This window comes from Anoplopoma fimbria, chromosome 24 (assembly GCF_027596085.1).
Source record: "Anoplopoma fimbria isolate UVic2021 breed Golden Eagle Sablefish chromosome 24, Afim_UVic_2022, whole genome shotgun sequence".
NCBI lineage: Eukaryota > Metazoa > Chordata > Actinopteri > Perciformes > Anoplopomatidae > Anoplopoma > Anoplopoma fimbria.
In genome coordinates this window covers 23,390,874-23,409,383 of record NC_072472.1, presented here as the reverse complement: position 1 = coordinate 23,409,383, position 18,510 = coordinate 23,390,874, and the positions used below count along the sequence as shown (strand labels likewise).

The following is an 18,510-nucleotide window of genomic DNA, read 5'->3' as shown; positions in this document are numbered from 1 at the left end:
ACAACAAACAGTGCAAAGTTCAAGAGACGTAATATAAAATAGAACAATAGAAAATATGAAGAGATATACAAGATATGCGTTAAATTGTTGTTCTTTTAAGGGGAAGAGCTGTGCAGTTCTGTGCAAAAATAATTACCAGGAACTGTGCAAATTTCCCGGTTATAAAGTATTAATGCATAGAATATGTGCATGTGGGGAGATAGTAAAGATGTGTGTTAGTGTAATGCTTTAATGTGCATGAGGCCAACATTCCACAGAACAGTTTACAAAGCCTGTAAAAACCAAACATGTTGATTGGGAGGAGCTGCTGCTGTTGTGACATTCATTTATAATACTTTGAATATCAATCACACCACCTTTCTTATCCCAGCAGCCACAATCAGTAACAATTCAAGCATGTCACATTGTGTAGTAAAAATAGTTTTATTGAAATATTTTACAAAAAAATACAAACTGTCACTTAAGCACAAATCACACAGCATGTGTAAGGTCCATGAACACACTCAATAAATAGAATTATCACATGACACAAATGCAGCATTGTTCAACATTAGAGAACAAATAAACGAAGAGTCAAGTCCAAGGGAAGGAGGTGCAACAGCTATGCTTACATCTCCAGTAAGAGATAATGACACAACCGGAGCCATTTTGAATGTTCTGCTGAGCAGAGGCATAGGCCCGGGCATGTTTCAGCAGTATACCACAAGACACTGCATTCATGATTTAAGGACATATAAAAAACAACAACATACAACTGAAGATTGAATGAATGGAGATTGAATACACTCAAGCACACTGAATACAGTTTATCAAAGAAAACCAAGATAAAAGTTTAAAATGGAGCTAAAACTTTAAACCCTAAAAAGGGGTTGAATACATTAAATCTCTTACAAAGAGAGAGCAAAAGAGATGGGAACAATGCTGAACATCTTTATTCTGAACATCAATCTGAATATAACCTAGTCTTTCCCCAGCTTGTTACACTCTAGTGGCTCTGAGACCTCTTCTGAGGAAAACTCAGATAACCCATATTCCATTAGAGATTTGCTATTTAATAAGGCTTCTGATTCATGTCTCTCTTTCTTGCATAGGGTTCCTGAATAATAAATGAACCAAAACTGCAGGCTTTAACACACTGACTGTTAATACCGTCGCCTACTTTGTCTCCTTTGGTTTAAAAATCAGGGACCTCCATGTATTGCTGTGACATCGACTTGGCTCTCACACACCAACACAGGAGAGAGGGTAACGAGAGTTAACACCGCACACAAAAGAAAAATAAAACTAATTCTGAAACATACGCCATGTGTAACATGAGAACAAATCTTTTCCACATCAACAGCTTTAGAAAAAAAAAAAATCTATTGTTCATTTTTACACAGTGAAGTCAATCACTAAGCCACATACTTTTAAATCAGTTTGGTATTGCATCTTCCTCTGCTAATGGAAGTCATGTGGTTGTAGTTCACATTTCAAATGGAACAAATACAGACTTTGGTTTGGCAGCTGGATTTCTTTTTCAATAATTAATCCGTCCTTCTTCCGATAGCCCTCATTCAGTGTATAGCCATACATACGACTTGTGCTTGACAGCCAGACAGCTCTTTGCTAAAAATATCAAGGAAATCTCACCAGCAATAATAGTTTCTAAATTAAATACAAAATACCTATCACTTAAAGCCGCAGGTATATTAACTGCTATTTCCACTTGCTGCTTGCCAGCTGTTACAAAGTGTTATTTCAATGGACACTCCCAAAATAGTCATCATCACCCTTACAAACGAAAACCAGCACGGCTTGTATAGCCCTGTTGACTTTCACACTTGTAATTTATCTTTGTTGAGGAGATGCTTAAGGGGATTTGGGGGTGTTGTCTTGCACTTTTTTTGCACTCTTTTCCAGATTAGACTCAATTCTTCATCAATGTGTTGAAATGTATTTTACTATTTATTTTCTATCTGATCACCACAGTTCATAAAATATCAAGTCAAGCTAGGGCAGTTTAAAGGCAAGTTGAAAACTCCTGTTTTAAGCAATTATATTGCCGGTGTGCAGCTGCAAGAAAAAGCTAAAACCTCTTTCATGCTTAACATTAGAATAGTAATCAAACACTCCTGGCAGTGCCTGGTGGTATGTATATGACATTTTCCAGCTAATCCGCATAGAGTATTCTGCACCAACCCATGTCATAAAAATACTGTAACTCACCACTTTTTACAGAGAACTATAAGGTAACATATATAGGAGTATTAAGCAGTATTTGAATATCCACGTCCAAACAATGAAAAACTAAAATGTTTGACAACAAACTAAAAAAAGGATAAAACCAAAGCAATCATTTCTGTAAAATTATAGAGATCATTTTTTTTTCAGTCTGTAATAAAGGTGTAAGATGTCTATGCAGTGTGCCGGGGCCAGGAAACCCTGATTTCCCATTCCACCTGGTATTCACATGCATCCTGGCTACATGAGATGGGTTGAATTCAGGTCACATGCCAGACCAGCAATGTGATTTAAACTGCAAGCCACCATTAATCCTTGCATCATCACTGCAACAGGAGAACGGAGGCCGTGTCAATCCAGCCGTTAATGCTGCTCTAAAGCAGGTCTGACAACTAGACGCCACCACGGTGTCGTAGAAGTCACTCAATGTACATAAAGGCTTGTTAAGCTCCGCAGCCAGGACTTTAAAGTGTTTATTAGTGTCCTCCCAGCGGAGCAGACAGAAGCCCCCACCTTGCACCTCACTCCACAGGGCCGGTGCTGCTGCTGCCGGCCTTGACCCCGGCCCTGCTGATGTGCAGCCAGGGCAGCTTGGCGCAGTTCTTGAAGAGCTGCTCGATGGCGATGTGACGCACGTGAAGCTCTGAAGCCAGCGAGTCTTTTTCCTGCACGGCCTCGGTCAGCTCCTCAAACACCTCTGTTGAGAGAGAGAGAGAGAGAGAGAAGGGAAAAGAAAATCAGTGGCTTCATTCACACACAAGATCAACTTATACACAGACAAACAAGTGAGGAAAAAAAAAACACAAAATAAATAATAATACGGACAGAAACGTCTGCTCAAGAAACCTCCACAAAAAAAAGTAATAATAAATAATCAAACTTACAACTTTAGTCAAGGATGTCAGTGTTATGAATAGTATTGTCAATACTATTAGACCATAACAATTTGGTCATTGCTCCTAAATAACAAAGGAGCAATAACCTCCCCATCTGTTCTGTGTTTCATAATATATGTATGAGGACATCTTATATTAGCTGCTCATGTCATTTCCCTCTTGACCAGTGTCAGAGGCCTGAGAGCCAATCTGGCTTGTTTAATCACTCACAACAGAAGACTGAAGATGAAAATAATTAACGATTAATAATAATTGAATGATAATTAATTGAAAACGAGTGTGCCAAAACCTCTCACAACGATGCTCTATCATAACAGTGCTATCTCAGCCTCTTGACCAGACTGAGGGGAAAAAAATCAATTTGCTTGGGATTAGTGAGCTTTAGCGTTACTGTGTGTAGCAAACAATAGGTCTAACTGATGAAAGTGAACAGTCGGGGTGTGCACGAGTGAGCACTACACAGTGACCAATTCAGCACTGCAGGTCACATGGAAGGAGATGATGTGTTGAATAGAGAAGCATTACAGTCTATATTAGCCACTGCTTTATTAAGTCTGGGCACTAAGTCTCTAATATGGGGATTAATTAAAGATGAGCATGACAGATTGAAAATGTTCAGTTTAAAATATTGATGATTCAAATGGTTGAAATTGATGTCAAAGGTTGTGTTCAATCTGCTGTATTGCACAACATAACAGATTGCCAGTAAAAAAAAAAACAGCACCTACTTTGAATCTGCATCAGTAGCTGGCCGTTCAGCTGATGGAGTTCGTCCACACTCATTTTAGTCACTAAAAGAAAAAACAAACAGTTTTTATTATAAAGTGTGAGAGGAGACGTTCGAGGAGTGTGTGGACACATTTATAAACCTTCTCGTCATCCCTAGTTTTAAATGCCAATATACATAGGTGAAGGTTTTGGTGGGGGCTGGAAGCAGGGGGACACCTCCCAGTCAATATACCAGCCTCGCCTTTAGACACCTTTGCTCCCTAACCCAGGATGCTTGGCACTGAAAAGCTTGAAAAAGCAGCTGTGAAATGCACTTTTCTCTGATGTGGTGAAGTTAACATTTATAAGCACGCAATTTATTAATTTTCATAATCTCAGAGAACACAGATATGTGGGATATGTTTTTAATGTGCAGAAAGTTTTGAACATGTGCAGAAACTTTCTGAAGCACACATGGGCTACCAAAGTCAAGGGGTTTATAGACTAATTATTAATGTATGCTGACTCAGCAGAGATGACATTAAACAAGACAAATTGATCTACAGGAGAATAAATACTTGAAAGTAATACAGAACGCACAAGAGTCTGTTTAATGGCATTATATTCCATAATATTTTTTATTGTCTGCCGCCTGAATTTGGTGTTTTTCTTTACATAAATAATAACATTTTCCAGCATTAATTGGTGCATAAATATTCACCAGAACACAGGAAGTGTTTGATTAGTTTCCAGTCCAATTGCCAGATTGCCAAGAAAGTGTCAAGGAGCTAATGTAGAGATAGAGACACATATTAACGCAAACCGTGTACCTGTGAAAAGCCTGTCATCTTTCATTTTAAAGCCCAGAATGTTAATAAGGGACCTTTAGCTGTACAAGGCTCTGCAGTCTGTAGTCATAAGCTGCTTTAGTAGTAAAAAGATAGGAGAAAGCCAAGGACATACTCTTTCTCGAGGTTATAGGAGAATTAACTTTTTCTCTGGAGGGATCACAGCAAAGAGGAAGATGAGGGACGGACAGAGTAAGAAAGTATTCTCTGTTCCTGTGTTTCTGTTTTGTATGCTGCCTTTGAACTGATAAGTCCGAAAGCAGAGGTTGCACTGAAAGTTAAGACGGAGAGAAGAGAGGCAGAGAGCGCGGCGACCCATTTCTGCTGACATATTGTCAACACTATTCTTTCTTTTTAAGACAAAACAAAATCAAACTTTCCATGACTCAATTACACAATAATAAAACCCAAAGTAAAATCTTAAACGTGCTCACGTTCATCTCTGCTGCTGCCCTGTTGTCTGTGCAGTGTTTGTCCTCCTCCCGACAACTGGTTCCGGCTGTGCAGGCCTTTCCTGCCGTCACTGGACCACACGTCAGATTGTGACTCCTGCAGCAGTCCCAGCTCCTCCACTGTGCGGCACTCCAACATCCGCATGGTGTATTCAGGCAGCCCCACTGCTTTGCCCGCGTCCCAGCACGGCGTGTAGCGGGGCACCTGGGCGTCCGACTGGGGCAGCAGCTTGCAGTCACTCTGCTGGCTGTAACAAAGGAGCTTGGCCCCTCGTCTGCTGGGGCCGTTTGAGGAGACAGAGTCTTTGTTCTGGGCGTACTGGATGATGCGGTTCAGTTTCTGGCTGAAAGCCAGCTTCATGCCCTCGTAGGCACTTCGGGAGACCTTGGAACGTGACAGCTTTTGGTTGGCGATGAGGTGACATTTCTCAAAGCAGTCTCTGTGGCCGCGCAGGGACTTTGAGTGCAACAAGGTGGCAGAGGAAACACCTGCATTCACAAAGACATAGAGCACAGAGTCAATAGGCACAATGCGTTTATAGTTCACAGCCACACAAACAAAACTGTCAAAGTTATGAGTGTTACAAAAAAAGTGAACTGCATTGGAAATATTGGAAATAAAGCAATGATCTCAACAGTTATTGAGAAATGCATTACACGCCCAACAAATAAAAGTAAACCAGTATGAAAGTGAGCTAAAACTGGCAGATTGACCCGTCGCGATCTCTGTGAAAGCTGCTTAATGTTTGGTGGATTAGCCAGCAGAGCGTTGAGATAGCAGGGATAATACACTGACCCAGTCTCATTGCAAACAAATGAAGCATATTTGGGCAACAGAAGGGGGGGAGGTGCGAAAGGTGGTGTCTGTCCACATGAAGCAGTGTTTTATTTTATTTTTAATCTCTTTTTGTTGTATATTTGGTTGTCAGAATCCATATTCCAGCGGTGGTGTTTTAGTTTAACAAGTGACCCTGTTAACTGGTGACTTTCAGCCGAATGCACCTGCAGTTTCTCGCAGTAACTTAAGTAAATGGCTGGCGTAGATAAAGTACACTTGTTTGGGTTGCATTTGTGATCTGTGGTGGTTAATGCCTTTGCATAGCTTGACAAGCTACTACACTCCGCCAAACTTCCTTTGCCAAACTGCGCATGCACACTTAAAACTGCATTCCTTGTAAGTACCTCTAAAAGGGAAAGAAGTAATGCTTCCTGTATCCAGTCAAAACAGGCCACACTGTAACTACTTTAGCACACACAGAGGAAATTAGCCAGCAAGTGGACCAAAATTAAAATAACCTCTGGGTAAAATGGGCCAGGGCTTGATAAACAAAGAGAAGCTGAAGGTGAAAGAGAACGAGAGTGAAAATTGTGTGTGTGCAAGAGATAGCAGATGAGGCTCAAGCAAGTGTGTGTTCCACAGGTGTTTGTGTGACGGCCTTCTTCTCACAGCCTGCATTTCTCAGCAGACAGAAGTACGCGTTGGGGCCTGAGGTGTGGAGATTAGTTCCTGTTGTCCTTTAAGATTTAACAGCTCACTTGGGTATGTTTACCTCATATGCCTCTCTTGGCGCTTTAGACAGATGAGCACAGGAAACCACAAGACATTACCAACACCTCATGACCAGAGTAAAATAGGCACATACATAGCACTTGTGTTTAGTGTGGTCTGCAGGGCCTTTGTTCAAGTTACGAATACACACACAAATGTTGGGTTTCGGTTTCCTTTAAAACAGGGTTGTGAGAGCCATATCCAATAGGGTCAGTAATTGACAACCTGTAGCTGACAGGTCCAACACAATATAGTAAATACCAAAATACTAAATTAATTTCTTTTTTGCATTCTCAAAGATTATTTGACTAATAATTTAATGTGTGTGCCAACTGAAAAACATTTTACATGTATGCAAAACCAGTAATAGGAAATGAAACTTGTCTAGGTACTATTGGTAAGAAAATGGATCAGAACAGAACTGCAACTTACATCATCTGTTTTTTAAGCGAACAGCAGTGGCTACAGGCAGAACTTCCTACAAAGCATCACATTAGCTTGCTAAAGTTGTGTGAAGACCAGAAATAATAATATGTTGACTTAAGTGTATTGCTGACAGAAAGAATGAAAACAAATCTGTTTCAAGCACCAATGTATAGTCATAAGGACTATTGTCTTGTATAATCTCTGTCCTGTGTCCTTTCCTTGCGTCTCTTCTAAAAGCTTTTTTTTATGCCTGCAGGATCAAAACAAACAGTCCACACCTAATGGGGGACAGTCAGTATACATTATATGCCTCAGGACATAGGAAGGTTTGAGACCATTACACAACTGTGAGCGCAGAGGTCTATTCCTAGCTTCTGCATAACTGTATTCTGACCTGAGTGCCTAGATAGACGGACCTTTACTCCAGATAAGTCTTATATAAGCTGCAGTATACAGTATCAGGTATGAGAGTCCTGTGTGGGAATGTCAACGATCATCTCCAGATTCTTTGCTAATAGCTGCAGGAGCTTTCTGCCAATCAAACAGCCATGTGATAATCCGATCAGTCTCAGTCTTTGGACTACTACAAAAACCCACTGACTACCACTTCCCTAGCAGGAAAATCATTGGCCCACAACCAGGCCAGTGCACCACCAGCCAAAGACCTCACTCCAGCTAAGCAGCTTAGCACTACTGTCTTTCATGGCTGCACACATAAGCACAAGCGCGCACACACACACACACACACACGCACACAAACACACACGGACTATTCACTGGAGGTGAATCAACATTGTTCGGCTGTGACAGTTAGAGACATTAAGCACAGCCAAGGGCTTGTTTTTTCCTGCTCTTTTGTAAGGAATGAGTCAAGGTTAGTCGCTCATTCAGTGAAACGACTAACAGAGACAAAGCAGAGACACATACTTGGGTCTGATGTAAAATATAAGCATCTGCTGTTGTTAGTTATGATTTTCAGTTCTTAATGGTTGTTCCACAGAGGAAATGTAAATAATATCCCCACTAGAGTCAGAGGAGCCTTAATCAAATCAGAAATCAATTGGTACTTGTTGTTTAAAAGGAAGAAGTAATTCTCTTGATCTGAAGAGAAAACAATGTTAAAACTATGCTTTCAAAAGTCAGAGATTTAAAGGGAATTTTCTTGGACTGTTTTATTTACAAATGAAGTGAAGGGTTATAATTCACATACAGTACCAGTCAAAAGTTTGGACACACCTTCTCATTCAACTACTTTGAAGAATCTAAAATATAAAACATATTCTGGTTTGTTGAGCATTTGTTTGTTTACCACATAATTCCATATGTGTTCCTTCATAGTTTGGATGTCTTCAATATTAATCTACAATGTAGAAAAAAAAATAAAAAAAAATAAAGAAAAACCATTGAATGAGAAGGTGTGTCCAAACTTTTGACTGGTACTGTAAGACCGTTCGGGACAAAGAAATTGTTCATCAACTTACGCTCAATTTGACTGTTTTATCAACTTATCGATTAGTTGATTTGATCGACAGATCTGTAAAACTGAGTTTCTCCAAAAAGAAATCACACAGAAGCACAACCTATAAAATATTGTGTTTACCACAGATGTGTGTTAATACATTTCTTGGAAATAAGTAATTCAATATGAAACAAGAATAAAAAAACGGACAATTAAATCTTAGTAAGAAAGCTAAGACCAAGACAATCAAAGTCAACTAAATCGACGAATAAGGGCCAACCCTAAGTGCCTAAGAATAGAAACCAAAACAATTTTTTGTTTGTTTTATTTTAGTCATATGAAGTGGGTATGGGAAAGTTGAGAAACTGGTGGAATGGTACCAGGAAGAGTGATGCTTGTTACATTGGAGGATTCTCAACAGTAACGTAACCAAGGGAACGCTCCCAACACGATGGCATAATAATCCTCAGGCTGAAGAGGGATGACATTTCTATGTTGATCTAGCCCTGCTTTGTATTTAGTGGCTGCACTTCTGCCCAAATTTAAGTCGGACCTTCACTCTGCATACTTGGTCTTGTGGTTGCCGTCATGGAAAGAGATCTCTGCTTAAAGCTCCAATGCCTGTAATGCATTCATAGCCTTCATGTATGCTTACAGTGCATAATACAGACGCTGCTCCATTTTAAATTGGATTTAAAGTTGAAGTGCAATGAACTGAGGGACACATTTTGTCCTGCCTGGAGCAACCTTCTGTTTTTTTGCTCAGTATGCGTATGTGTTGAGCAAGGACACTCGAGCCTTGACACACTGAAGAGGAGATGAACAAACGGTGCAGAGCTGGTGTTGCGACACGGGGGGCAGAGGTCATCGTTGATAAGGTGTCGGACACAGCTCCACGGCACAGTTTAGAGGAATGAGTGGTCAGCAGCTGCACGCGCCAACATAGAGGTCATATGACAAACACTGAACTTAAACCACCTGTTTACCCCAACACACCTTCCACAACAGTGCAGACTAGCTGCCATTAGCAGCACAGAGTTCAATGAATGACTGACTAGTATTACAACTAAACACAAAGTTGCATGAGACAGTAACCAAACCAGGAATAGACATCCATCAATCAACAACTTGGTTTGCTCGTATACGACTTGCACAATTTGCAAAGAAAATATAAAAGAAACAGATGACAAAAGTCAGATTTGGGTGAAGGTAATTTGGATGGAGGAAGACACACAGCAAACACCCACAATAATCTCCCGATGCCTAATTTTGTATTTTTTTTTTCAAACTCACATCTTAGACGTTGATAGTCCAATAAAATATCAAAGCTGTTTTAAATAATCATTATTTGAATGAGCAGCTGAATAAAGAATCCTTAAACATGGCACACACTGTATAAAAATGCTTGTGTGTCGATAAAATATGTCATATAAATACGGTAGTTACAGAGCTATCTATCTCTTTTGATTTACCAAATTAGTAGAAAAGGATATTCCCATATTAGTAAAAATGAGAACAAAAATTAAGCATTATAAAAGAACAGACTAAGCATAGCATAACGACATCTGACTGATCTAAAAATGTGATTATAATAAATCAGGCTAATCCTGTTATAACATAATAATACTTAGTAAAACATCCCAGCTACTTATGAATAACTATTGGGAACAAAAAATATTTATTCAGCCAAAATATAATTTTCAGTGCTGTACAGCATATTATGACCTTGTGTTGCAGGAGAGCCATACTGGCAGCTACCTTCAGATGCTGTGTATAACTGTTTACGGTACAGTCAGTGACAATCATTTGTTCTTTCTGGGTAGAGCGATGTAAACTGCATGTTTTTAAAGTCAAATCTCAAATCTGATTAGTGAAGACATTGTTGCGAGTAAACAGAAAGATATCAAACAATGCATGACACCTTGTATACGAGTTAAATGCTTTTAAAATTATGCAAAAGCTCTCACAATATAAAAATTAGCAAAACAAATCTACAAATACCCAGTATCAGAGTTCACAGTTTACTGCAAACTACATATGTCAACTGCTTGTTTCTACCACAATTGATAGTGTAACAGAGATACATGGTTGTATTTGCTATGGCTGCTGTCTGACATTCACATCCACAATGTGCATCATTCTACGGTGGCAGAGGATAACTGTCTTTATAGAGGTGGTTGCTCAAATTGGTGTCACATTCTGTGCTTTAAACTATGCCAGTTAGTTTAGAGATGCACAACCTGTGGTGAAAGAGGCAATTATTTAAGAGTTGCAGGGCTAATGAAGAGAATCAATTTGTAAAAGAAAAGGGGCAATTTATTCAAACCATTCTAAATAGAGCCTTATAGTGCTAACTCAGAGGGCTCAAAGCAAATATCTGGATCCCGACTGAGTTCAAACGTACAGCTAGCACAGGCAGCAACATAATTAGACCTCTCTACATCCCAAGGTGAAGAGTTCACCCACAATGAATGAGCTCTTTAGAGGAGCTACAATAGCCCCTGTAGAGCGAGCAGCAACCAGAATCAGCGCGGACTGCAATCATTCCAGCCTCCCCCTGTCAGAATTTGATGTTTTCCCTCACTCTGTACACAGCTGGAAATCGCACTGCCAGGACTCAGCGAGAATTCTGTCTGCATTATGTAAGCAGATAAAGGAACAAACATGCTGGGCTTTAGCTGAACCTGGCAGCTCAGGAGACATCTTGTCTGACAAGAAGCCAGAGAGGACCAGAAGAGCGTGTGTGAGGGAGGCTGGAGGGCTCAATACGCGTTCACTAGTGTCGGATCTCTCAGGTGTTTACATGGCACAGCTTGTCACAGCCAATAAGGCCAGCTCAAAAAAGCCCTGTCTGGTTTGAATTATGCTGCAATGAGCAATCAGATCCAAACAGCAAAGTCTGATGAATTGTTATTGTTACCAAATTTTGCCATTTGGAGTGGTTTGAATACTTAGAAGAGAGAAAGCTGAAAACCAAAATGTGCCGGCTATCGTTTTGTTTTGTTTGTCAAACTACTGCTGTACCTGCGAGCCTTGGCAGGAGGGAGGTTTGGCTTTCTTGGCTACAGAGCCACTATATTTTAATCTTTCACAGGCATTATGGAGGCTGGTGTTTGAGTGGTCATAAAGAAGCCTTGATTACGAGAAAGTCCTCCCACATACACAAATGCCTTTAGCTTGAAACAGCAACATCACTTCTACAGAAGATTACAAACAACTGCAGACTGGTTCAACTGGCTCCTGATGTGGACACCAACTGCAGCAGCGCTCTTGTTCTGTGCTGCACAGTGTTGATGCTCAAGGCTGTGTAGCCATGTGTAGCACAAAGCTCAGATGGTGCAGTAAGCGAAAACAAAAGAAAGGTCTGAAAGTAAGAAAAGCCCAGTTAGGCCAAGGCTGAGCAGTACATAAATAGACGCAATTTCTACTGTGTATTTTTTGATGGATTCCGCACACACAGGCCAAAGCAGTTTCCTCAGGAAACAACCACTTGGAGCTACAACAAAGGCTGCACTTCCTGAACAATCATCCTTGGTCGAACTGTGCTTGACGCTTATTTTTGCTACAAACAGCCTTCACATACTTCTGCACCTGGTGGTACTGTGGGCTGAAGCCTTGCTGATAAACACTGTCAACATAAAGTGGCACGTCTTCCTCCGAGCTCATTCATCAATTGGAATCCAGAGATGAAAAAAATTGCTTTATCATTGGTGGATCTTGTTTTGTGTTCAAGTTCATGTACAGTGCTGCCGAACTTCAACTGTGAATTATGTGTGTGTCAGCGGCTGACATTTAAACAGACAAGTCTGAACATCCCCATGTCATGCAAGGCTCCAAGCAGATCTCAGGGCGGTTGTGGGTGGGAATGAATTCTTAAGTGTAAGCAGTTAACCTCATAATGGGCCTGCTCTGTGCTGTGACAAGGGTTAAAAGAATATCTTAGACATTAAAATGGATGTTCCACTGATTTAATACATCATGAGGAGTACTAAACAACCTGTCATAGTGTCTTTTGTGACCCTGGAGGAAACAAAGTTTGAGAAATAACCCTGATGATGTCATCCAATGAATTAAAAAGCAGTTTATTTCTGCTACTGCTCTGATTTTTACCATTCCTGGTAATCTGTATCTTATGAGTCCCCCAGCATTATGGAACGATGCTCACTCACTGGACTAATGTCACACATGAACATTCAGAATATGTGTGATTTATTAAAACAACAACGCATCAAATATGCTGGGTGGCTTTTCCTTATGATGAATGAAAACAAATATATCCGGATCACTTCAAGAAATCCAGTTCATTGCTTTCCCTTTGTTTCTCTTTATAAGCAACATTACAACAGACCTATTAGTATTTTCAGAACGCTACAGTTCTGACTGGTATGGGTCCTCTAGTTTAGAAGACACTAACTTTCGTACAAAATCAATGAAGAGTTAGGGCACTGTAGATAGATTTTCTTTAGCAAAATAACATTTTCCTAAACAACAAAACTTGTCCAATTTGATCATTTTGTCCAAACTCAGTCCATGTGGAGAGTAGTAAATACAGGGGGCCAATATGTATGACAGAACCGTGATTTGTACATCGCAATATACTGTTATACAATATACATTCTTAAAAAAACAAAAACAAGAAGCAATTCTGCTTCTATTGCTTGGACTAAATATTCAAAACCAGCATATATCAAGATGGCAATGAATATTCAGCAGCAGTAATTCACCCTTGAGATAGCATGATATGGTTTAGGACAGGGAGGCACTGGGAGGGTGTGTATGTGTGCAACAAGAGATGAAGAACATTCTCTCCCCTTCACATTTTTTGTACACTCTGTCTGCGCGTGCAGACTTTTGTTCTCTTCTCCTTTAACGAAGGACGGCATAAGATGAATGAGCGCTGAGGCTATTAGGTCTACATGAGCAGTTGGCGGGCACACGGCTTGGCCTCAGTGTCCAATCAGCCGTGCCTAAAGTAGCCGCATGCAGTTCGGGAAGCCTACATATTACACAGATCTTACATTTAGGCTTTTGACATTGCTGTATGTACTGTATATGCCAGAAAACCCAGGCTGTGTCCTAAATTATACTGAATGAGGATTAATGAGCTTGAAACTATTTACAAACACAATTTACAGTAAATATTGTTCTAACAATGCTTGTATGAGGCTGTGACTCTTTTACAGCACACAAAGAGCAAAGCGATTAATCAACACCCCCACGCTCTGTTCCCTTATACCATAACAGACGAGACCTTTAAATCTTTTATGCATATGCATTTTCTCCCGCTGTCAACAGAATGATATACCATTCTGGGAGCTCCTAGTCAGCTAAATTGCACCGTTGTACAAGTGGTACACAATCACCAAACTGTGCATATGACATAAACACGCACACACTGCTTGCAGAAAAGAGCCTTTGTGGATCTATGAGACGGGTGCCCGAAAGAGAGGCATATCTAATCCCCTCTGATTTGTCATTCTTCTTCAAATAGGCCACTCATTAATTAAGAGATGAAAAAACTTCAAACGCATGCTCTTGAGTTTGAGTGGCACATCAAACGGGGGAATCACAGCGGTCTGCTTTAGAGAGGGCTTTGGTCCTGCAGGCCCATTACCCCGCACATATCTTATATGTTGTTCCTGGAGAGGATAAAAGAAGCATTTGTGGAGGATCATCATACGACACATCAACAAATCTGAAAGGTTCCAAGGCTATATTACAGCTCTTGGCGCAAGAGCATATTCGCTGTGATGGGAGCAAAGATCAAAAAGAATTTGGATGTTTTCTGCAAAAGTGATTTGTTGTGCGATCCAAACGCTGGAGACTCTTGGCAGCTAAGACCAGTGCTGATCTATCCACATAAGACTGTCTCTATATGAATCAGCCAGTGAAACTAGGAAATGAAGATGAATATTAAAGCTGAATCCCATCAGACACACATTGAGTGAGAGTGTGTGTGTGTGTGTGTTTGTGTGTGGGCTTTTCAAGAGTTGGGGAGGTCACGCTGTGGTAACAAAAAATCCTTAAGGAGCTACACTGCATACTCTAACCTGCATGTTGCTTTGAAACATTAGCTAGCACAAATATATTATCTGTATGTGAAGACGGGCCTTTATATCACTTTGTTTGCTCTTCATTCCTGTTAGGAAACGAGCAGTAGTCTTACCTTCAATGCTGAGTTCAAAGCAGACATGGCAGAAAGACATGGTCCCCGTCTCCGTCTCTAGTTTGCAGACACTGCAGATATTGTCATCGTTCAGATCGATGTTCACAAACTGCTCCTCTTCATCCATTGTGCTTCAGGGGAAAGCGAAAGAGAGCACATGGCTAAATACCAAGAGCTTGCACAACCACCAAGCTCTTTCTTTTGTTGCCAATTAGGTCACATTTTCAAATAAACTTATTAAAAATGCATTTTTGGTAGTGTTAGTGGGGGGAATATTTTTTGGATTGCACACTCTTTTTTGGTATGGAACACAGTAAAAGAGGGAATGTCCTTCTTTAAAATGTTTTTAGTCAGTGAAGTTTTTGATACTTTACCACAAAAGCGCTCTCTATACACTGTGCTACAACATGCTAATAATGTCATACCCACACACAAAACAACAATCCAAACACAAGCAGTCACATCTTAAAATAACAGCTATCTCTTTAGGAGTTGAACTTCAAGACTGGCCTCACATTTACAATCGGAAAGAATGATGATTTTTGTTTACTCAAGATGACATATACAGAAAAGATGGACTAACTTCAAAAGATTCAGAGTAGTGAAAGGAGAAATGACTGCAGTCTGGCTTTACAGTATGTGAACTACAGCCCAAGACTGACAGAAGTTAACAAATTACCTGTTGGAAACACCCATAAACTGACAAAAAGCAGAAAGGAACTAAAGATTAGATGAAGATGAAAATCTGCTCCGGTTTAACTTCCCCCACAAAACCATTAGTAATATTGGTGTCAGTGTTGCAATATCAGATAAATGGAGACCATATAGTGGTATCCATATCATTTGTGCAAACACTAACCAGAATATGTACCACTGTATACTTTATTGTATCTAGCATGCTTTTAAGAAACTAGGTTCTCTAGTAAGTCTGATGTTTCTCTTGAAAATTCAACTCGTCCTACTTTTCCAACCACATAAAAACAGGGTATTCAAGGCTACTGACATTATTTGGTGGAAATTAATTTCACCGTTACAGCTAGGAGGACAAAGCTTTGCCACAAAATGAAAAGCAAAAGTAAAACACAGACCTATTGATTTAAACAAAGACATTTGTGAACACATCTAAGTTTGAAAAACAGAACACCCTGTCTTGTGACATGGCACAAATACTAATGTTATGGCTGCTGCAGGTCATCACAGTCTTGAGTCATATTGAGAGCTCTGGTTGCTTTCTGTTTGAGATCAAATGAAACCCGTCAGTACAGAGTTATTTAACTGATTATGTCTACACGTATACGAGCTTCCAATGCAACAAAACCAAGAAATTCGAGCGATTTGTGCTAGTGAGCAGATATATCTATTGTTGTATCGGTGGACACTACGTGGTTTCAGAGGTTAGATAGCAATAACGGGGTTGGTTTCATCGGAACTTTTCACTTCGTCGGGTTGACATACAAAGTCAACCTTCGCCTTAACGTATTATTATTATTATTATATTATTATTATTATATTCCTTTATTGATCCCCATGGGGAAATTCAAGTGTTGCAGCAGCTCAACTACACAGACAATAAATACACATACTACCCTGAGCCTTCCTCGTAGCACTTATTGTATTCGTATTAGTTGTTGCACTTACTGAATTCGTATTTGTTTACTGCACTTATCCTATTCGTAGTAGTTTGTAGCACTTATTATATTCGTATTAGTCTGTTGCAATTATTGTTCTCGTAGTAATTTGCCTCTGCACTATACTTTTGCTCTGGTTTATGCTTTAAGATGCTTGTTTAAGAAAGGAGATGCACTTATGACTTCTGGTGACTAGTAGTTCTCTTGAATACCTATGTTGAATACACTTCCTGTAAGTCGCTTTGGATAAAAGCATCTGCTAAATGACTGTAATACATACAACTACACAGACTGTAATGTAATGTAATGTAATGTAATGTAATGTAATGTCTAGGGACTATACAACTACACAGACAATAAATACACATACTATACAACTACACAGACAATAAATACACATACTATACAACTACACAGACAATAAATACACATACTATACAACTACACAGACAATAAATACACATACTATACAACTACACAGACAATAAATACACATACTATACAACAAAATAAAGATAGAACAGGTATTGTTTCTCCTTGACAGCAGTTTAAACACCCCCATATCTGTTGAATGACAGTTGGGCCATAAGTAGTTAGTGTTGTCCAGACAGTCTCTATACACATCGTATGCTAACAATAAGTTAAGCTAGCAGCACCCAGGCAGAGTAACGTTACTCTGCTTCGTGACCGTTATCTGGCGTCGTTAAACAGCAAACTATCCACCAAAACGAAGGCGACACCAGTATTTAACAACTCAACTTTTGTAAACACTCACCTTTCTCTTAAAGAGTGTGTGTTGGACGGCTGTCCCTCTTGTGTGGACCCCTCGGCTCTGTTCCGCCAAACACCAGCGCGTCACGGCAAACCCAGAGGAGCTACCGGAGCCGCTCACCGGACTGAACCATTCGCCCATTGGAGGGGTGGCAGCAGTACCATTATTTTTTATTATCCACGAATCTGTCCGTATTAAAACAGGAACAACATTTACTGATTACATGTTGATTAAATACGTATAATTGTTTCATGGAATGCTTTAATTTCAATAAACGAGCTATTTGTGACAGCAGTGTCGGAACACACACCCCTACTGGTGAATCAAGGTTCATCTCCCTCACGTCATCAAAACATTTCCCTATAAAGGAATAATTGGGGTTTATGGTATTACTAAACAATGTGTATTGTTATACATAGTGTATATAAATACTACATAGTGACAGTAAAGCGTTTCCCCGTTGTTGAATACATTTCATAAGGCAGCAGACCTGTATTTCACACTTCTTCTTTCGTTCTCATCTTTGTTTTTATTCACCTTCACATGAAGAAACACGTGGGGGATTCCCGCGAAAGACCGGTAGCAACAACCGTGAAGGCCTCAGGGGTAAGTGTGCCATTGTTATTCTGGAATAACTGATGAAGTAAGCATTCTTTAAAGTGGTTTTGAGAAGTATGTTCTTACTTTCACCAGTGGTGGAGTGTTATTTGTAGAGGTGGGGGCACTTCCTGCCAACACCTCCCCCAATTACTTAAAATGCAATCCATTAAAAACACTTTTATTAAAACCTTTAAAAAAATAAAGTAGCACTAGCCCTGACTATGAAGGCCTTGAATGCTGGACCTTTCTATGCTGTTACCTTTGTCACAGCTGGGGATACTAATACAGCAACAGCTAGAACTGGAACAACAATGCCATCACTTGTGGCGATGTTGGCCTTGCATCCCAATGCCTTTCCTGGATGTTATTTTTCCAAATCATGGTCATCAAAATTATATTGTAATTCTAAAATGACTACATGTCAGCAAGACTATTCAGCAGACCACAACAGTACAGAATTTACAACTTTATCAGACGTTGTCATCCATCCACTGGCAATTTATTTTGACTCTGCTGCTAAGCCCACATGACATAAAAAGATCAGATTTTTTTTTCAACTGGCAGTTAATTTGTTAATAAAAAAGAAATAAACAGCAAAATGATCTCAGCTAATATTGAGTGAGTAGTCTGGGCCATGACTCAAATTTGAAAGGAAATGCCTCTGCATAATCATAGATTGTGCTGATATCTCACATACGCCGTTCAGTTCATCAGTCAGTACTTTACTGAATGGCTGCATGACCCTCATTGCAGATACAGTTTCAATGACAGTTCCTGTCATTG

At 39.9% G+C, this 18,510-nt stretch overlaps 1 protein-coding gene across 1 annotated transcript; it reads right to left on the bottom strand.

The window, feature by feature from the left end:
* Positions 1 to 404: 404 nt before the first annotated feature.
* On the bottom strand, positions 405 to 17,755 carry c24h21orf91 (chromosome 24 C21orf91 homolog). The gene is made up of 6 exons (XM_054626271.1): positions 17,665 to 17,755; positions 17,131 to 17,312; positions 14,728 to 14,858; positions 5,110 to 5,616; positions 3,848 to 3,910; positions 405 to 2,920 (listed from the first exon to the last, which is right to left on the bottom strand). The coding sequence occupies exons 3-6, from the start codon at positions 14,852 to 14,854 to the stop codon at positions 2,745 to 2,747; spliced, it is 873 nt and encodes a 290-aa protein (XP_054482246.1). The 5' UTR covers positions 14,855 to 14,858; positions 17,131 to 17,312; positions 17,665 to 17,755; the 3' UTR covers positions 405 to 2,744.
* Between the last annotated feature and the right edge of the window lie 755 nt (positions 17,756 to 18,510).